General features: G+C 32.4%; 1 protein-coding gene and 2 long non-coding RNA genes across 6 annotated transcripts; 2 read left to right on the top strand and 1 right to left on the bottom strand.

The window, feature by feature from the left end:
* The first annotated feature begins 3,817 nt into the window (after positions 1-3,817).
* Positions 3,818-19,177, top strand: Atg13 (Autophagy-related 13). Of its 4 annotated transcripts, none has more exons than XM_074118142.1 (7): positions 3,818-3,975; positions 5,258-5,480; positions 6,769-7,111; positions 7,241-7,424; positions 9,112-9,409; positions 11,222-11,437; positions 19,000-19,177. In XM_074118142.1, exons 2-6 carry the CDS (start codon positions 5,328-5,330, stop codon positions 11,435-11,437), a joined length of 1,194 nt encoding a protein of 397 aa, XP_073974243.1. In that variant the 5' UTR covers positions 3,818-3,975; positions 5,258-5,327; the 3' UTR covers positions 19,000-19,177. The 4 variants fall into 4 exon arrangements, with proteins under 4 accessions (XP_073974243.1, XP_073974244.1, XP_073974246.1 ...); XM_074118143.1 differs by lacking the exon at positions 19,000-19,177 and adding an exon at positions 17,278-17,541; XM_074118145.1 differs by lacking the exon at positions 19,000-19,177 and having other exon boundaries at positions 9,112-9,400; positions 11,222-15,205.
* On the top strand, positions 9,416-10,737 carry LOC141449083 (uncharacterized). The gene is made up of 2 exons (XR_012455335.1): positions 9,416-10,232; positions 10,319-10,737. It is a non-coding gene; the product is annotated as an uncharacterized lncRNA (long non-coding RNA).
* Positions 17,837-20,471, bottom strand: LOC141449081 (uncharacterized). The gene is made up of 2 exons (XR_012455333.1): positions 20,331-20,471; positions 17,837-18,302 (listed from the first exon to the last, which is right to left on the bottom strand). It is a non-coding gene; the product is annotated as an uncharacterized lncRNA (long non-coding RNA).
* Between the last annotated feature and the right edge of the window lie 115 nt (positions 20,472-20,586).

Genomic DNA, 20,586 nt, shown 5'->3' with positions numbered 1-20,586 from the left:
TGCAAAAGTCAGTGGAGATAAATTTTTCAATATAAACTTCACATACGCTTTTATTATTATTATTATTCTCTGGATGCAACAATGAAAATATGAAAGCTAATCAGGAGAGAGGTGGAGGTTCAATGCAATTCACATTCTGATTATGAGATCATTACCATCAGTTCAGTGCTGATGTGCTGAAACCCAACATATGCAGTAAAATTTCTCTACCTTAAAGTAGTAGCTTCCTAGCGTAAGAAAAGTTGATGGTACTCACAAACTAAAATCGAAATAGTCTAAAAGATTGTTGATAATTATTTTGAATGATGAAAATCTGATTAGATCCGCCGAGCTGGATATCTTTAACTTCATCCGTTGTAGCTCGCATGTTTATTGTACTCTTGACCTTCGAACTTTTACCGATCATCAGCGATAGATTAGTTATATAGATAGTTTGGAGTGGAGATTTCACTTATCTTACCGTCTAGTACTACACTTGCTGACCCTACCTGGACCGCAAGTGATAACAAAAATACAAAAATAGGGTATAGATTTATTTAATTTAGCTGGAAACAATTGATGTTGCTGTAATTCTAATTACTATTCTTAACAATAAAATTATCCAATTACGGACTTTTATGCTAATCTATAGAAATAAAAGTGGGCCCAAAACTAGAAAAATTATTTCTTAATTCTATTAAATAATTGATCCCCTACTTCCTGAGACAGTCTGTTGTTCAGATTGCTGCTTTTCCCTCCATCTTTCTCAACCGGGCTTGGGGCCGGATATTGTGAGTCTCCATTGGTGAGCGAATGATAGAACAGGTTCCTTGTTTTAAGTATTTGGCAGTTGATGAACGTGGAAAGTAGAGAGAGGAAATTAATGCCAGAGTGACCGCTGAAGAAAGACTGTTTTCTGCGACAAACAGAAAATTTTTGAGTAAAAGAGAAGTGGCCAAGAAAACAAAAATGGCAGTTTACCGCTCAACTTATGTGCCAACGCTTACATATGGCAGCGAATCCTGGGCCCTGAAGCAGTCGGACCGAAGCCGCCTTCAGGCTATGGAAATGAGATTAATAATAATAATAATAATAATAATAATATTTATTTTTCATATGAAATATTTACAAATTACAAAATGAAAATATTGTACGGCTTGGAAAATCCGTCAGCCGGAGTCGATGTAACTATAATGATATCTACATACATACAAAGAGAAAAGAAAAACAAATAAACCAAAAAATAATAATAGTAATAATAAACAAAAAATATAACCGACCTAGAAATAAAAATAAAACGAAATAACCAATATATAACAGAATTATAAATTAATAATTAAACTCCTGAACCAGCTGATAACGATAAGACCAGGCATGGCGAGCATATTTAATAAGAGGTTGACAATTTCGCGTTCCATTTAGGAAAGAAATCAATTGATCTCTCGTAAGTACTGAACGTCCGAGATAGAGTCTCCGGATCTCAGAAAGAATTGAGCAGTCACCAAGAAAGTGAACCACGTCCTCAATGCACCTTGAATTGCATAGAGAACAAAGCTCAATCTCCCTAGGCAGCCATGGCGTATGATTCAGGTAGACAAGCTCACATCTTAACTTAAAGATCCAGCGGAGTTCAGTTAGAGTTAGACCCAAGGAATTATCCTCATTCAAGTGACAAAGGCTAAATGAGTGGTCAAGTTCTCTGTATAAAAGGAAGCGGGACGAAAGAGAGACGCGGTCCAGAAACCCCCGACGATGAGCTGCTTTCATCTTAATCAACAGGGAGGCTAATTGATCCTTCCACGCAGGTATATTTTCCACAGAGGCCACAAAATCGCAGGAATACTTCTGAGCCAAGTCTATCCAATGTCGAAACCAGAAAATCTTTTTATTGATAATCTCCAACGCTAAGATTCTTGGTAAGCGGCACTGGGGGAGATCTAAGACTCTTAAAATATATTTAAAATGGAGTTTCAAAGTAAATACCTCCAACAGGTCCACAGCGGTCTCAATGTAAAGCATATAATTAGGCGAAGATGTGGGAAGTGCAAATAATTTTTTAATAAAAAATCTTTGGAGACTCTCTACAACATCATACCTTTGAAATCCCCAGACCTGGGCAGCATAACATACCACTGAACGACAGATGGAGTTAAAAACTTGGAATTTAAATGGAAGAGGTATAGTACCCTGCGAGAGATAGCCAGACCAGATGCGATTAAGGATTCTCTTCGAGGATGCCACCTTCTCTGCAAGATGGGTATTGAGCGAAAGACGAGGCGTCAGGGTTACAACCAGATATTTATGTCTATTAACAACCTCCACTGGATGATTTTTGTAATACAATTTTTCTGATGCGGCCAGTCTGCTTCCCCTTCTGAAAATTAAAACCTTAGATTTATTAAGGTTGACACAGAGATTCCATAAGTCACAATAACTTGCTAGAATATTAATATTTCTCTGTAGACTCTTTGGGTTATCGGCAAGAAGGACCACATCATCAGCATACATTAAAATTTTGATTGAAGTGTTAGAAATATGAAATGAGATTCGTGAGAAAGATTGTGGGAAAAACAAGGAGAGACAAGATTCGAAATACAACCATACGAACAGTGCTTAAAAGTGAACCCCTCGTACTAGTAATGAGAGAGGACAGCTAGGATGGTACGGTCATGTGAATAGAATGGATGACACCCGGATACCTAAAAGAATTATGGAGGCAAGAGTGACGGGAAGAAGAAGAGTTACCTGGGTGGACAACATCGAAAGTGCTCTGAGAAATAAGGGACTGGAGATGTCTGTGGCCAAAAGAATAACTAGGAACAGAGAAAGCTGGCGCTCCTTGTGTAAAGCTTCTACACCTGACGGTAGATGAGGTAGCGAGTAAGTATTTACTGGCTGTTGTAAAATTTCATTATATAATTAAATGATATTTATTTTTTAATTTATGACGCGCCAACATTGACCTCCAATCGGAGGTGTCATTGGCACCCGTCAGGGCTATACCAGTTGCCGGAAGTGTTTCCGAGTTTTGGACAACACTATCACTGGGGACTGAGCTGCAAGTGTAAGAAGCTCCTAGGAAGAAAAGATCCAAGGATTAACAGCTGGATACGAAACCGTGATCTTGGCGAAGGAATCCAGCACGCTAACCATTTGCTAATCCCTACCCTCAACTTAATTAACTTATTGTAAAGCGAATAAATTACCACCTGGTGCTGGATAATTGACATTTGTCTTCTTTTATGAAAAATATTAGAAGTGAGTCTTTTCATCAGCAAACTAAACCAAACACAAATCTGAGAAGAGAATGTTCTAATTGAAAAAATCCTAAAATTAATACATAACTTCTAGCACATTTGAAAAAGACTGCCCAATTTTAAGATTTAAGATTGACTCTGGCATTAATTTGTCTTCTAAATTTAGTCCAATTATCAAAACAAAGTTAATAAAAAAAAGTTTACCAAAATCAAAAATGGGATGATCAAAGGATTAAGGCGAAAATTTTATTTACTTTTCGTTTTCGTTGCCTTCTCATTAGACCATATAAACTGACCAAAATAGCAATATAAAAAAAAAAAATCAAGTCTTAAGGAGAAATATGTTGGGCCCCTCTACTAATGAAGTAACAACATCCAAAAACAATATTTTTGTAGATGGCATAATGTCGTAATTCGTAAAAATCTGTCATAAGTACCAAAGTATTTTTTTTTTTTTTTCATTCTAATACATAAAAAATTAGTCATTTCCTCTTGGCCTTTTGAAATTCGCATTCTCTCTGTGTGTGTTGTGTATGTCCAGTATGCTGGCTAGTAAAAACCTAAGAACTAAACAAAACACGTACTCGTTTCTGATTCGCTACCAAAGAGTAATAGTGTGACGTCACAAAATACTGTAGTTTGTGGTTAAGTGTAGTGTGCTCTTCATGAGATCTGTTATGTGCAAAACGAGTGACTAGTTTATATTATTTTGGATGTAAAAAGCATTGAAAACAATATGGTAAGTTAATGTTGAACTCTAGTACTTTCTTTTTCCAAATCCTATTTTGTTTAATAGGAAATCATTTTCAATACATGTTGAGTCATGCTCTTCCCGGTTTTAAATGGGAGTGGCTTTTGATAACATCCTGACATTCTTGACATATTTGAAAATGTTTTATTTTATTTATTTTAACTTGATCAACTTCAGAATTCCTGACACACATGTTTCATGCACCCGTATTTGTATAATGTCAACATGTCCTTGAATATTTGATTAGGCTATAGATTGGTCGATTAATTTGTAACATATCTGGTACACAGATTCTAAATTGTTGAAATAATATCCGTGTTTTTTGCCCTCGAAATAATATCCTTGTTTTTGCCCTCTTGAAAACTGCTCTTGGATAAATGAAGTAACAGATTTTTTAAGCAATTGGTTTTGGAATATTGACTTATATTCAATATTTGCATCCTCACGGAAATAGCATACTGCATTGTTTTGTGATCTGTAAACAGATTGTTTTATGGTTAAGTTTAGAGCTCACCTGTAGTTCTGCAGTATCAATTTAAATTCCAAATGTTAGTTTGTTGCATAAATGTTGAAATCCAAGAACAACTTACATGTGCATCATTCTTTACTCCATTTTATTTGAAATGAAAGTATAGGCTACTTGTGTTAACTTAAGATACCTTTTACTTTTAAAAATCCCCTATCAACTTTCCTTATAAATGTTCTGGAACGCTATATTGGAACACATATGTTAGATCTTAGATTTATTTAAAATATATACAAAATGAATATGTATAGATGGAAAAAGCATTATACAGTTAAATAAATAAACAGTGAACAAATAATAACATTTAGAACTAAAACAATTGCAACTTTAAAATATCTGGAAGTTTCTTTTGTAAAATAGGAGATGACTTGCAGAATTTTGATGCTCCCTGTGTTTTTTTAATGTTCAGATTGTCTCAGCATATAATTAAATACATAGAGGAGTAGAATTTTATATTTTTATTAAAACTAGCTTTCCTTAATTAAACCAATCCATGTAGCAAACCAGGTTGCATTCATTGCTGACATGTAGTTGCGATGCTACAGTACTAATAATTGCATTTCTTTTCCTTCTTAATCTTCGTAATTTAGAGAGCTATACACCTGTACTTAGTTAATTAATTAATTACACAGGGTGCATTAAACCTTGAATTTTATGGTATTTAGAAAATAAAGTCAGTACACTCCGTGCTTTGCATTCATATACTTTTGCTTAATGATTTTTCAGTGTGCACATTCCTTTCAGGTGATGATGACATTCCATATTTACCGTTGGTGTTGATTATTTCTTCAATATTTTCGCTTTTTCTGAAAAGATGGCTAGCAATAAATTAAGCGCCCAGGATAAAAAAGATCTAGATAAATTTACTAAGTTTTTAGCATTGAAGTCTGCTCAAATCATTGTTCAATCCAGGCTGGGCGAAAAAATTAATACGAAGTGTAATCCAGAAACTTTAGGCACAGATTGGGTAAGCATTTTTGTTAGTTATTTTACACCAATTAAAAAATATATATATTTTTTAATTCAAACGTTAAAATCACTTTTCTTAATCATTGATTATGGCATTTACCTTGACTCTATGTTTATAAATAAAGATTCAATAACGTGATGGCAAAATTAAGATTAAAAAGGTTGGAGATTGTTGAAATAAACGATTTAAATGCTAAAGATAAATTTGTTTTGTCAGATTTATTCTGAAAAAAAAAATAGATCAATTAAAAAAAATTCACGATAATAATGTTTGTTTATATTTAATTCTCTTATCTTTTTATTTACGAAATTTAAATTACATTTAAATTTAGAATTTGTTACTTTATTATTATTTTTGATTTTCATTCATTTTAATGTCTATTCTATTTTATAAATTTGACAAATAACTACATTAATAATTTTTTAATTGAATCACATTTTACCTCTGCAGTTCCATTTTATGGTTTTGCGTTTCTTCCTCCATTTATCAGACTAAAGAAAATACACTATCATTGTAGAGAATTTACAGCGAAGTGAAACGTTTACCTGATTTTACAGAATTTCTTGGAAGGAGCTTCATTAATTATATTCTGTTAACCTCCTTTCGGGCTAAAAAGAATGAATTGCAAAAACATGAATTAGAATTTAAATAACTTTTTGTGAAGCAGTTTTCTTTGAAACTCGGGAACGCTATACGTCGCTGTTCATGACTGTTTCACTTGCATCTTTTCTTATTAATACTTAGTTCTTCTTTAAAAAGAAAGTTTAAGAAACTTTTTTCTGGCAATTGAGTGTAGTGATTATGAGAATAGACAGTTTCCTGCGTTCTTTATCTTTATATGAGTATGGATTTTTAATGAAGGTGGAAAAACGTATCTTAACAATAACCGTGAAAACTATCTTATGCGTTCTTTATCTTTAGAGTTGTGTGAGCTCTTTCAATGACCAAAAAAAGAAAAGAATTGTTGAGATTAATCTGCGGTTTTGGTTTAGAGAAAACAGTCTAAAAAAGAAAGGTGTACACGTACGGTAATATGGGTCATTCAGATCGCCCTAAAGTTGAAGAACTCTGGAGACTTGATGGATCTGATGTGGTTAAATGTCCTTGGATAGATTAAAAATAAGTCTTGTTGAGCTGATTTGACTTTTTTGGTTTTAACTATCTTTATCTGTATAATACCTTAAACAGAAACAGTATAATTTAAAAAAAAAAAATCATTCTAGGTCTCTTAAAAACTCATAGTAATTTTATGTGTTGATTTATTATTATTATTTTTTTTTTTTAGTTTAATCTTGCTATAAAAGATTTGCCAGATGTATTAGCTCAAGCTAAATCAGCCATGTACAATGGTGGTTCCCGTTTACCACTATGTGTCGAGATATCTCTACGAACAGTTGAAGGAGATATGATGATATTAGAAACTTGGTGTGTGGGTGTATCACCCGAAATAACTGACCCGTCAGTAAGAGTGACCTATACTGTTTACAACAGAATGGGTATTCTCCTTAAGAGCTTGGTTTCTGTAACAAGAGTAACTCCAGCTTATAAGTTATCCAGGCGACAGGGGCCAGATTCATACGTCATCTGCTACAGAATTTACGTTGGAGAACCTCAGTTACATTCATTAGGTTAGTTTAGGTAAAAATTATGTAATTTTTGAAAAAGAAACATAAGTTCCTGGTGATAATCGTTTAAGATTTATTTCATTAGCTTTCTTATAAATTCACTGTTTGATACAATTTCTAATAAAACTACAGGCGAAGGCTATAATCAAGTACGAGTAGGACAGCTAAGTACGCCAGTTGGTACAATTCATCTCTCTGTGGCTTATAGAACCAAAATGACAATTTCACCCCAACCAAGCAAAGAGACTTCGATCATGTTAAAAAGTGATCATTTTAGGACAGAGTTTAGCCCGAAACATACGCGCTCTAATAACAGGTAAATCCTCTTGTTTTAAGTGGTGAGCAACAAGGGTTCTAATATAATAAATATTAATTAATGAAAGGATTTGGATGAAAATGCAATCGGAGTTCCCTACTTTGAATACAATTTTGTTTCTTTTAAGAGATCTTCGAACTAGGAAGACTTGTCTACTTATTGTGCAAACCTTATTATTGTTTCAATCAAACAATAACTACTAGGTTGGCGACTCTCAGAGTTAAGGGGCGAAAAGCGCTTACGACTTATAAATGTTGATCAAGCCCGTCATAGTTTGTATGTTATATTTATTTTTGATCTATTACGGATTTTAACCTATTATAAGAGTTTGATTGATCCTTAGGTGAAGATTCGGTGATACGTGGTCTTTTTATGATTAAAGATACCTGCACGTTAAAATAGCGAATCGGTGTAACGCAACTTTTATATAATATATTCACTTACAATATATATAACAAAAATTCTTTTGAGCTGGAAGTGTATTACTTTTGAATCTACGAACCATTTCTTTTTGGAACTGTTTGTCTAAAAGCGAATTAAAATTATTTAATTAAAGATTTTTAAGACGTACATGACCTTGTACTTTGTGAAATTAGTTGTGTTTTAATCAAGGACAATATTTTCCTTTATTTTCTGTTATAAAAGTTTTTTTTATGGTAATTTATTAATAATAGGATAGTGTGACTGGTGTTTATATTGCAATAAAAAAAAAGGTAAACGTTTGAGAGGAAGGGGTAATATGAAAGTTTTCTGCCATTTGAAATCCACTCTATTTTAGTGAAAATTATTAATTTTTTAACATATAATATTACATACTTTAATTATACACTAAATGTCTAAAGTTTGGAAAAAAAAGTTATGCGTTTGTTGACAGCGCTTTCAAAGTTGTCATATTTCTTTTAAGTACATTTACATTTTATATAATACGGGCCTCCATCAACGGTGCACTTCATTGGCAAGCTATTTTAAGAGCAGATTTCTCTAGGGACCTTTAATTTACGTAATTATATAATAGTTTATTTTTGGATCTATCCCTACTCCACCAACTAATCACCTTCAGCATTCCATTCAAGGCCTTAGCCTCCCACCCATTTTTTGTTCGTGGATGTACGTACGCATACACGTACTTAAAATTATTAATGTAATAATATATAATAATTAATTTTATTATTTCATTTATAATTTAATATATTTATTAATTATTATTTGCATTTAGTGGATATACATTTGCTTCTTATTGTGTTAAAAATTCCCAATTGTTTTTGTAATTTAAATTGATGTGCGCCAACATCTAACATTTAGGTTCCTAACCTAAATTGGAAATTATTAACCCAATAAAAAAATTTAATTGAAAATTGATGGAAATAATATTCTACTTGAGAAAAAGAATTTTTGTTAGTCATTCTTAAAAAAGGGTACTTTTAACGAATTAATCAAAACAATTATCGAAGTACTAAAAATAAAAAAATGTAAGGTAGTAGCATTTGTTTTTAAAGTGAATAGATTTCAAATATATCAATAAGTTGAATAGTTTGCCTTTGTTACAACATATACTACCAGGGCGACTAGGGCCAACAAAAGAAGTAACTTTTGATTTTATTTATTTATTTTTTGTTACCATTGTTAACCTAGCTAACCATTGCCGTTTGTACTGAATACTATTTTTACTTTGCATTCTCAATTTCAGTGATGAAATTAGCTCTTCATTGAGTGAGACTATTAAAATGGGAGCATTTGCTGAAGGAATGAAGAACTGCGGTGGTGGAAATGGACGCACTACCGAAGACGACCTTTCAGATATGCCATTCATGAGTTTGTTGACGAATGGAAAACCTGCGATGCCACCAGCTAGTCCTCCAGATCCACCACAGACTCTACATCATACAGATAACAGTCCAGCATCTCAGGAAGATAGTGATAATGGCAATCTTACGCCCACTTGTCCATCAGTTACTTCACACGATGATTTCATTATGGTAGACTTGGTAAATCTTATTATTGTTCCATTAACCCTTCCCAGCTTCTTTTACTTTTATCCATTTTTCAAATTACATAATTTCACTTTCATTATATAATTTTGTGGGTACTCTGAGTACTTCTGAATCTTCATATACTTACTAAATGGCGGATGAGGGTTAAAAGATAATTTATATGTAGATGGCATTTAAGCATCTAATACAACTTTTTCATCCTCTAGTATGATTTTTATACTGACATTTTAGTTTGATAATTTAAAAAGCATATAGCATTTTACACTTTGCAGTTCAAAATAAGATTAGGAATGTGTGTTCGCTTACTTCCGTATTTCTTGCTCGATAATCGGTCATCATTTTTTATTTAGATTTAAACAACATTTTGTGCCCTTCCCACAGCCAAAGCTATTTTGGAGGCAAAATTAAACATGTTTTCTTTCCTCTAATATTTGTATTTTTTCCCACCTCATAATGTGGAACGTAAAACAGAAGTTCTAATATGAGTTTCTAAGATTTACGTTGGAGCTAGTTAAGAAAGCTGAAAATTTCTATTTGTAGGGCGTTTGAGGTTCTGCAGTAATGAATAATGTTCGGTAATTATCATTACCATATGGTGACCTGGAAGTTTCTTCGCTCGCATAATTTGTTTTTATAAACCTGTATATCTTTCTCTTTGATTGACTTGCACTCTAATCTATTGTGTTTTTTTATTTTCTTTTTATCTAATAAATCCACATTTTTCAATTGGTGTGATGTACAAAAATAACTTGGATATTGAGTACAACTTCTATTCGCTGTCTACTCGTTAAAGGCTGTTACAAATAATCTACTAAAGGTAATCACTGAAAAGGACACGTTCTTACTTAAACTAAATGACTGGCAGAGGAATGAAGGTTAAATGATGCTTCATCATATTTTAAGTTTGCAGTTTCCAACTACAGTTTTAAGTTGGCTTCTGAAGAAAGGGTTCTTCTCCTTTTCTTCATAATTTCGAAAACGGCGATTTGGCGACGTTATATCTTTCTTAATTCGTGGGCGTCACAGGCTGATACAAGAAATGAAAGTAAAAAGGTTTTTGGTATTCATTAAGGGCTTTTGAGAATTAAGAGAAACACATTAACTTTTGTGCACACCTTATTTTTTTCTGTTATTTGATAAATGTTGCTTTGCTGGTTCATTCCTATCCTTACTAACAACTGCAGTTGTGACAAGAGCTTTAGCTTTGTGTGCTTAAGATAAACAGTGAGTTTTGCATCACCTTGCATTGCCTGTTCCTTTACTTAGAAGGATGTTTCAAAGTTGAGAAACATTTTGTTTAATGTTGCTTAAACTGTGTAATTTTCTTTACCTTAGTTATGATCAAGAGAGCTCTAAATTGTCCCCTCCAAGTTAGTGGAAAATTCCAACTTTTGACAGTATTTAATATTTGTTAAACAAGAATTAGATTGTACGTTTTGATTTTCCTGTATTTGTTTCTTGCGTTCTTAATCTACCTTGAACTTTCTTTTCTCGTACTTGTTCTCTAATTATGAATGATAATAAAAACTTTACTCACACCCTGAATCTTCTGAATCACCTACAACTCAGGTGCCTTTCTTGAGCAATTAGGCCTGCTTCCTCACACCGAACCTCGCTTGATCAATTTGATAAAAGATGAAAAATGCATGACTATAAAGTGCTTAGTTACATTTATCTTTTATTGACGTTGGCATTCCAAAATAAATTAGTTTGACATTAATTTTACTTTAATTTAAGACAAATATAATTTCTTTGTATGAATATTAAATGTGAATAGTAAGTTTTTATTTATTTATTTTTTTACAGAAAACTCCTTTTGCTGGATCAAATGCTAATACTGATCTTGGTTTATTCTACCGAGAATGCCAAAGTGCTCCACCTTTACAAGGAGTAAATGCTCGTGAACGAACAGTAGCTGAACAAGTAGGAGACCTCACACTACAGTTGGAGGCCTTTGAAACGAGCTTAAAAGAATACGACAGAGTAATCACTGAATTGTGTCACGTTGATAACAATAATTAGGTAATTTGAAGTTTTTCGTTTTTATTACTATTTTCTTATAAATTAGCTTTGAGCTAATTGTGCTATAAAAGACTTAAAAAACAGAAGCAATGTACTACTTGTCATTTGAAAAAGCTGATTCTTGTTCGTAACAAAATTTTAGTGGATCAAAAACCACCTAAACTACCGAGTGATTTTTTTTTTTTTTTAATATGATACAACTTCCATTTTATAAAATATTAAGTTCATACATATCCTATATTTTTTATTAGTCATTGCATAATATCCGCAGTTCTTAAAAAGTGTTAGCGTAATTAATTTATTTTTTTAGTTCAGCAAAATGCATTGTAGAAATGGTTAGAGTTTTATTAATTTCAATTTTAGACATTTATTTTTAGTTAGGTTTATGAATTCTGATGTGGCCACTAACTTTTTGATTAGATGTTGGAAAAATTATATTGATCCTAGTATGTCTTTTGGTGGATTAATTTTTTTACAAATTTGTTATTACTTTGTGGTTGTTGCATGATTGAAGCACATATAGTAGTTTAACAGTAATCTTGACAAGAAAAATTGTTTATGTGTACAAAATCTGAAATTGTGGATATTATGTAATTATTATTTTTTCTTCATTTTCGTTTCATTACCTGGTTTCTTTTCTTTTTTTTTTTGTTTGCTCTCTTTTAATTGTGTGATAATTATATTTCAGTAATATATTTAATATAACTAAAATTAATAATTACTATATGATTCATACATATATAAATTTGTGATACAAGAAGTTAAATTGAGCTTGAATTATTTTATTTTTATTTAAAAATTTAATGGATACATAATTTCATTGAGAATCTTGGTTTAACTACTAAACAAAATATACTGTAGCAAATTAAATATATTAAACATTAATATAGTTCCTTAATTTTGCGTCGATTTGCGAACATTACTATTCTTTTTCGAAAGTGAATAATGTAGCAGAGTTGTTATTATCAAACATGAATACTATTTAAGTAGGTTTATTACAAAGTCTGTGATTTGCTTTTGATGTGTATATAAATTAATTAATATAAATTAAGAGATTACACAACTTAGCTTTAATTTATAGTCAGCGGTTGTCAAAAGAATAGATTAATTCATGAACAGAGTTAAGCAACACTTTGTGTTTCAGGGCCATTGAGTAAATTTAAGATTTCATTCCTTTTGTTAATAAGAGGGAAGTTCTCTTACTGTTAGAATGTGGTTAAGAGTGATATGAAAGTTCTGTAATTTTTTTCTATGGGAAACTACAAATTTATACCAGATATCTATGTCTTTGGTATTTATATAAGTATCATTACACGGTATGTATTTCAATGGTATATTTATAAATTTCTCTGGTCTTAAAAAAAACAAGCGTTGTTGCGACTTAAATCTAGGGTGGGAAAAGGTTGTGATTTTTAAAATTATTTGAATTAATAAAATGTTAACAGCCTTTTTTTCGCTACAGTTTTTTAAAGCTGTTTGGAAGAATTTATGATTCAAAATTAGTTAACTACAAAAACGAAACTAACTCAAAATTTTAAAATAAAAGTAGAATTTATAAAGTAGAACCCTGTACCATCATATTATTATTATTATTTTAAGTTAAATATTAAGTTGTTAATGGGAATGGTTAGGAAGAGATTTAAAAATACCTCCTACATAACATCCGGCTTAGTCGTTAAATTTGTTTTAATTATTGTTAAATTTTATGGTCAGCGAGACTTTTCTTTTTGTGTTGTGCCACAATTACATAACGAACGACAACCTTTACTAAAGAATTGAAAATTTATAGTTCTAAAGGATGCTGCTGCTGTATCTTGAATGTCATATATACATATATTAAATTGAAAATTATTTTTCTAGTCCTTAGTTATGTATTAAATAAGTTTATTTATAAACTTCATTAATGATTAAAATGAAAATTTAATAGTTAAGGTGGTAGTTGGACGTAAAAAGCCTGCCTAAAAAAATTGGTATTTCTTATATACATTTACTTTGTCCAACGCAATTTGAAATGGTCCCCTTGACCACTGATTTTGGGTCTTTACTAGACCTATCTTCATCATTAAATTTGCTTTGGAAGTTTTAGGAACCTTAAAATTAATTATATAAATATATATCTGTTAGATAAAAGCTGTTTTTAAATCATTTGAAGGGAAGGGATTAGCTTTGCGATTAGCGTATTGGATTCCCACGCGGTGGTCCCGGGTTCGAATCCAGCTGCTGAACCTTAGATTTTCTCTTCATAGGATCTTACAGCTCACTGTCCGACGATGGAGAGTGTTGTCTGTAACGAGAGGGCACTGTCCGGAGGCCGGCAGTGCACTGAAAAAAGCTCCGGGCGCTAATAACCTTAGATGTTGACGCGCCTTAAATCATTTAAAAAAAAATCATTTGAACATTAGGATGATTTAAATTTAGATCGACCTGGTGAAGAATCCATATTTTGTCTTTGTTAATAATTTTAGTAAAATTAATTTCGTAACATTAGGAACATAAATTTACTTTAACTGCTGCATGCATGCATGAGTACAGTAAAATTATGTCTTGAAACCAAAAGCAAAAATCTATCGTTGCGAAATATTTGCCCATTTAGACACTTACAAAAATATTTGGGTAATGCGTTTCCCGTTTAATGCAATTTCCTACAACGCGGAAACGTATCCGCCGCGTTGTACGCGTCTCAGCTGGGCATACTTTTTAATTAATCATTACTCATGTCAAAAGTTAGAAAGTAGCTTGAGGTAATATCTTAGCTGACGCGTAGTGTTCTAAATTGTTAATTGTATCATTAACAGTCACAAACAAAAAGAAAGACTCGTTGATTCCAATTATTTAAGAAATGAAATAAAAACTATTTTTTATATGCTTTACAAAATTATTTAACTTCTTTTTCTTTTAATGTCTGTTGTGTATGTGTAATAATTTATTTATATTTTATTTTTTTCATTTTAAAGAAATCCTATTTTTTTATTTAATTAAGAAATTAGTTCGTAAAGAATATTTACATTGTTACGTTATTATATAAATTAAATATACAAATTCGAAAAAAAAAATGACGGGGTTAATTAACAGTAATATGAGCTGATAAATAGTAATAATAATAACACATATATCTTCAAAATATTTTAGTTGAAAGATCTTAAAGGCTTGCAACTTACTGTAATTTAGAGAATTTGTTATGTAAGTTAAGATAACACTTGTTATCCGAGCACTTTTTTTTCATATACTTAAGTAAACATTCCTTATTAAAGCCTGTGTGTTTCTTGCTAATGTTCGGTGTTAAGATTAACCATTTTATGTGTATACCACTACTGCGGAAAATAATTTTTACTCAATTATAAATTTATTATAAAAGTAGAAAGAATTATTGGTTGAAGGAAAATATAAGTAATATTCTTTTCCTTAATTTAAATCTTTATTTTTTACAAAAAAAAACAAAAAAACTATAATTATATAAGATTAACCAGACTAAGTTTGCAAGTTCTGGTATAACATAATAATGGTTAATTATTTATATAGAAATTAATATAAATATCTATATATTGAATATATTATAACAATAAATAAAATTAGCCATTTTGAATGTAAATTTGAGTTTATTCCTTTTTGTTTGAGGAAATTATGGGATGGAAGTTAATTAAATATTATTAAGACTGATTGGGCGTTAGGTTTATGCACAAATGTCTGATTATAGTTGTTCAGCCAGTAATATGTAAGTGTATTTATACATATTTATGCAACTTATGAAATAATAAAATATTAATCCCATTTATTGTGATTTTATTATAGCTTCGGATGAAAGATATCTATAAAAAAAATAATTTGGAATGACATCTCGCTCGAATTTCAATGAAATTTTATTTAATTGGAATTTCTAGTTTTGAAAGATTTTTCAAAAGGTTTCGTCTTCTAGAAAAAAAAACCTAAAATAAGCGCTTGCTGCAAAGGTCAAGTATAGATAATATCTCTGAATAATTTAAATGGCAGGAAGATTGAATCAAAATTTGTGTGTCACCCTAACATATGAAACTGTTTGCTTGCAAGGTAAATCCGTAGAGGCGTTTACCCCACCCTAGAAGCGCTTTCTGCTTTTCGAGCCACTTTCAGTTTCCCACTTTCTCAATCTGCCTTCAAAAAGGAGTGCTAACCTAGCTATTAATAATTATTAAACTATCATACTTGGTTCTTTAATTAAGTGCGTCTTTTTTTAATGTAGTAAAAAAAGGAATTCGAACCATCTTTGCAATTTATGTACTCACGTAATTGTACTCCATCTTCAAGGTAAGAACTTTTTATCTTGTTATGAAACTGTTATCTCTAGTTCATATGCAGTGAGGGTCCATTTGAGGGTGCGGTAGCTTCCAAGCTAGAAGGCATGTTTTCATAAGATAATTTATTAATAGCACATAGCTGAAGGGCGAAATCTCTACATGGTGTTGCCATCTTTAGGTCAGGATCTCTTACATTAGAAGCAAAAAAAAAAAAAAAAATCGGTTCTGACGGCGCGCGATAACACTTAGTGTATCAGAATATTAATGCTGTACTTTCATAAAATTCTGGACTAGATAGTCTAAAAACTACTGGTATTAACTACAACACCAAAGACACTTCCTCCACTCTAATTCCGGAACCTGTTGATGAGACATTACTCGATGCTAAACAAAATCTAGCTCTCTCTTTAAAAACTGCAGACGTATATGACGAAGCAGTGCATATTCTGGCTAACGCAATACAGACTTCCATCTGGGGATTGTCTACTCACATCGAAAGTATGTGTTTTAGACAATATAACTTACCCAGAGCTCCATTCAATGGCAATGGACACGTTATCCTAGAACGAAGTACACAGACATATCACATACAACTGAAATAAATTTACACAGACTAAGAACAGAAAAACATGACGCCTTCGTTATAAATCTGACAACAAATCGTAGACCGTAAATCTCTCTATACATCTACACAAGCTACCATCCTGTAAGTACATCCTTTCTCCACTTAAACGGGACGACGGGACTGGGCGAGGTCAAAACACTTTTTGCTCATCATTTACAAACGTCTTCACACCTCACCCAGATATGATGGACGACTCGCACATGACTAAACTGGACATTCCGCTTCTCTCTCAATGCCATCAAAAACCTATACTCCTTCTGATGTCAAATATACTATCAAGAATCTTCCTTTCAGAAAGTATCCAGTGTCTTCTTTCAACATCCCCTCTTCTGCAACCCTATCTTTCAAATAGATTTTTTCAAGTAATAATGGTTCAACAGTTTTTCCTTTCTCAACAGTGGGGGCAAGAGAGCCGCAAGGGAGTATACTTGGCCCTATACTCTGCACATTCCACACATCAGACATACTTTTGCGTTCTCTACACTGCTCTGTACAATTGCAGATGACACAGCCTTCCTAGCTACAAGTACATTCCCTTCATCAGCTTCATAAACCATAAAAATGCCAGCACACCACGCTTACTCTCCGGCGTGGCTCCGGTCTTCAACAGGAGCCCTTCTTGCACAGACCTGGTGCGCTACGTTGGGCTCTTCATAGACAAACGACTGACGTGGAACACTATACACTAGACGTAAAAGACAAGCAATGTCAGCAAAACGAACTATCTGTAACTTCATTACAGAATCCTTGGACAACGCTCAGAATTGCCTTTACATATATATTCCAGGATTCAAATCCTGCTCCTAACTCTTAAATTTTCTTTTCTTAAGAGCTTCTTACAGCTGGACACTGGACACTGTTCGGAGGTCGGCTGGGCACTGAAAAGAGCTATACGTTAATGACCTCGGATGTTGACGCACCTTTTAAGTAAATGTATGTTACAGTGATATACAGAAACGGTGTACGGCTCAAATGTCACATATGACAATTTAGAAACGAAAAAATGTAAGATTCAAGTGGATGTATGATAATAAAAATGAAGTAAAGGTCAATAGTACCCTAGAAGGAAGAAAGAATAATACCAATTCCAGCCGATTTTTTTATTAAATAAATCTGTAAATATTATCAACAGGTCTTTTAATCACATAATACTGATTACTTGATGTAGAAATCATTTTGCACCAGTTAAAAAAAAAATTCAAAACATTTCAAGAGTATCATACAAATCGTTCCTTGCAGCTAAGTCTGGCTGTCTACAAGTCAACATTATTGTCGGCATCTTGTAAAACGCTTATAAAAACTTTATCATCAATTTAAACTCAATAGAATTAATAGTCAACAATTTTCACAGAAACTGCATTTTTAGTCATTAAAAATGTAAGCTAAAAGTTCTTGTTCTATTGTAGTATATACCATATATTTGTACATTGTGTTAAAATAAAATGTAATATGAACATATTAGAAAAGTGACTAACTGTGATAATGACAACTCAAAATGGAGAATTTTATCACTTTTTTTTTTTTTTTTTTTATAAATATCTATTCCTGCTCGATTTGATTAGAGTCATAAAAACATCGGAAATGGTGAATGGTATGAGAATCCAAAGAGGAACCATGATATGCACTGGGGAGAGATTATAACCGACATTCTCTAGCCGAAGACATAAAAATATTAAAGAAACAAGCTTTAAAGCGATTGCGGCAAGATACCACAACTTTCTTTCGACTGAGTTCGAGAGACGGTCGTGACCAGATCTCCAATAAGACATCATATTAAAAAACACATAAATTGCTAAAATTGTATCATAAAACCATACTGGTATAAAGACAATAAACCAATTCCATTGAATACGAGAATCTAAACGCAGAACTAGGAGTATCAGGAAGACCAATAGTACGAACCACGTGAATAATGCTCGATGAAGAACAGCCATATTTTTTGTTAGAAACTGCTCATTTGCATGTGCACCTGAAAGACAGAAATAAGAAACTCAGAAAATCAAGATAAAAATATTAAAAACAAAAATTACTCGATATGATTAATCCATTAACCTTCTTAGTTATTCAAAGCAAAATTAAATCTTAGTTTAAATAATAAATTGTGACACCTAGAAGAAATCTAAATTTACATTTCTTAGTCCAGTTAAGATTTGTTTTTTATTCCACCCTTTAAATGTTAAAATGAATCTTATGAAGTGCCCTGACTCACCTTTAAATTCTTACTCCAAACGGTACATTTCCAATATATTTACAATTAGTAAATGAACTTAATTAGTAAGCTGTTATTAATAAGTCAGATACTTAATATACTTTCCCGATCTTCTTTTTTCCCTCATTTTATTTCTATACCTCCTTCAAAGTAAAATCTTTTTCCCTAAGACGAGTTGTACAAATTATGCAAAATTATTAAGAATAAGATTCATAGTGAGGTATTTAATCTCCTTGCTTCCCTGAGATGAGGTAAACATTAGCTACAGCTAAATTTTGTAAATGATCATATTTTTTATATGTCAATTTACAAATGCATTAATTATCTGCTGATGCTTTTATTAAAACTGTCCGGTAGGACAGTTGAATAAGGGTTGTTATTAATAGTTTTGTATTTTATACATGTACTTTGCATTTTTATTTAGAATTAATATTTGCTTTTACGTATTCTTACTTAGAATTCTGGAAACTGAGTTACCCGACTGTTACAACTGGAACGATGAAAAGAAGTATGCATATCAACTCTGACAAAAGTAAAAGTGTGATTTCGTTTCACGCAAACGCCATCACCAAATTTCAATTGCATGGCATTCCGTAGTTCAGATCTCCTCAAATAAAAGATTATGTTTAGTTCAATTATTGACTCATTGCAGTTTAGATGTTAGGAGGCGTTAACAGAATGAGTAACTTCGACATGCAAGGAAAGCCATGGAGGCAAGAATGTCTGGAAGGATGATTATCTACGAGGCCACAAGGATTGACAAAACAGAGTCGGAGCCTAAATACTAGCGATGCCACCTAGAAGAGGTACTATATATCAGTTGATTCCTCAAATTTTTCTGAATATTGCTAAAATTGCTTAAAGATTTCCTTTGAACGAACAGGTTTAACCAAACATCACCTTCTAAAAATTAATGAGTAGGATAAGATTCTAATAGGGCGGCCTTTAAGGCCTACGCCACTGCGACCCCTTTGGATCTATTGTGGCTCCCCTTCTCTAGAGATCGCCCGCCAGACCCGTCCGTTTAATCAGACTTAATTCTGGAAAGCGACTCTTGGGTAAAGCTTACAGGCCTTGGTTTTTCCTCCCCGAGAAGTAACATCCTTAGCCTGACAAGCACCTCACACTGACACAACACGTGCAGTGCCGTTTCCTCCTCTTCCTAACAGAACCTACAAAGACTATCATCTGCTAGGCCCATGCGATGCATGTGTTTTCTGAGCCAGCAATGGCCGGTTAATAGGCCTACAATTATCCTTAGAGCCCCACTGCCTTGACGGATTAAATCTGCAGTCAGCTTTGGCGAATAGCCCTTAAGGCTGGAAACATAGTGGAGCGGCGAGCATAGCGGCGAAATCAAACAGAAGTTAACATATGGGACCGCGCATAGTGGCGAGCAAAGCGAAGATAGAGCAACTCTATCTATTTCTAGTGCTTGTTTTCGCCGCTTTGCTCTTCACTATCATCGCCGCTTTGCTCGCCGCTCCACTATGTTTCCAGCCTAATGAACTCCTTCGCCTGCTTCTGCCCAGTGGTGGCAAGCCACCACTCCTGAGACTTATTAAAAAATTAATGAGTAACGTTTTTGTGGGATTGTGAAGTTACAGAATTTTAACTGGCCATAAGGGAACCTCCAGCACTCAAAAATTAAAAGTGAATCGTGAAAATACGAATACAAAATATCTTAAAAACGAAAAATCGAAGGAAACTCAAACTTGATATTAAGTTTTTAAAATCCATTTATTAACAATTACTTTTTTTAAAAGATAAGAACAAAACTATTCTTACCTCAAGGCGTTGAACAAATTTCTAATAAGAATACAAAATTTAATGAAAATAAGTTACTGATGTTCACTGTTTCTTTGGACGTACTACATTATTTCCACATGTTCACTTTATGAACAAATAACATTTAAAAAATAATTGTTTAAAAGTTAATGTCTCAAAAACTGCAATACGTACACTCAAGACTGTTTTGACAACAAATGCACAAAAGATGGACTCTTACTAGGCTTGATAATCTGATTCATATCAACTATTTCAT

The sequence above is a fragment of the Rhodnius prolixus genome, unplaced genomic scaffold (assembly GCF_049639745.1).
Source record: "Rhodnius prolixus isolate KJV_2025 unplaced genomic scaffold, Rpr scaffold_2, whole genome shotgun sequence".
In the NCBI taxonomy this organism is placed as follows: Eukaryota; Metazoa; Arthropoda; class Insecta; order Hemiptera; family Reduviidae; genus Rhodnius; species Rhodnius prolixus.
The sequence above is the reverse complement of the archived record's forward strand: the minus strand, read 5'-3'. Positions and strand labels throughout refer to the sequence as shown.

Excerpts from the sequence above, each read along its gene's own strand:
- Atg13 (XM_074118142.1), top strand. The coding sequence starts at position 5,328 with ATGGCTAGCAATAAATTAAGCGCCCAGGATAAAAAAGATCTAGATAAA. Across the intron at positions 5,481-6,768 it reads AAACTTTAGGCACAGATTGG|TTTAATCTTGCTATAAAAGA; the intron begins GTAAGCATTTTT and ends TTTTTTTTTTAG. Across the intron at positions 9,410-11,221 it reads ATTTCATTATGGTAGACTTG|AAAACTCCTTTTGCTGGATC; the intron begins GTAAATCTTATT and ends ATTTTTTTACAG.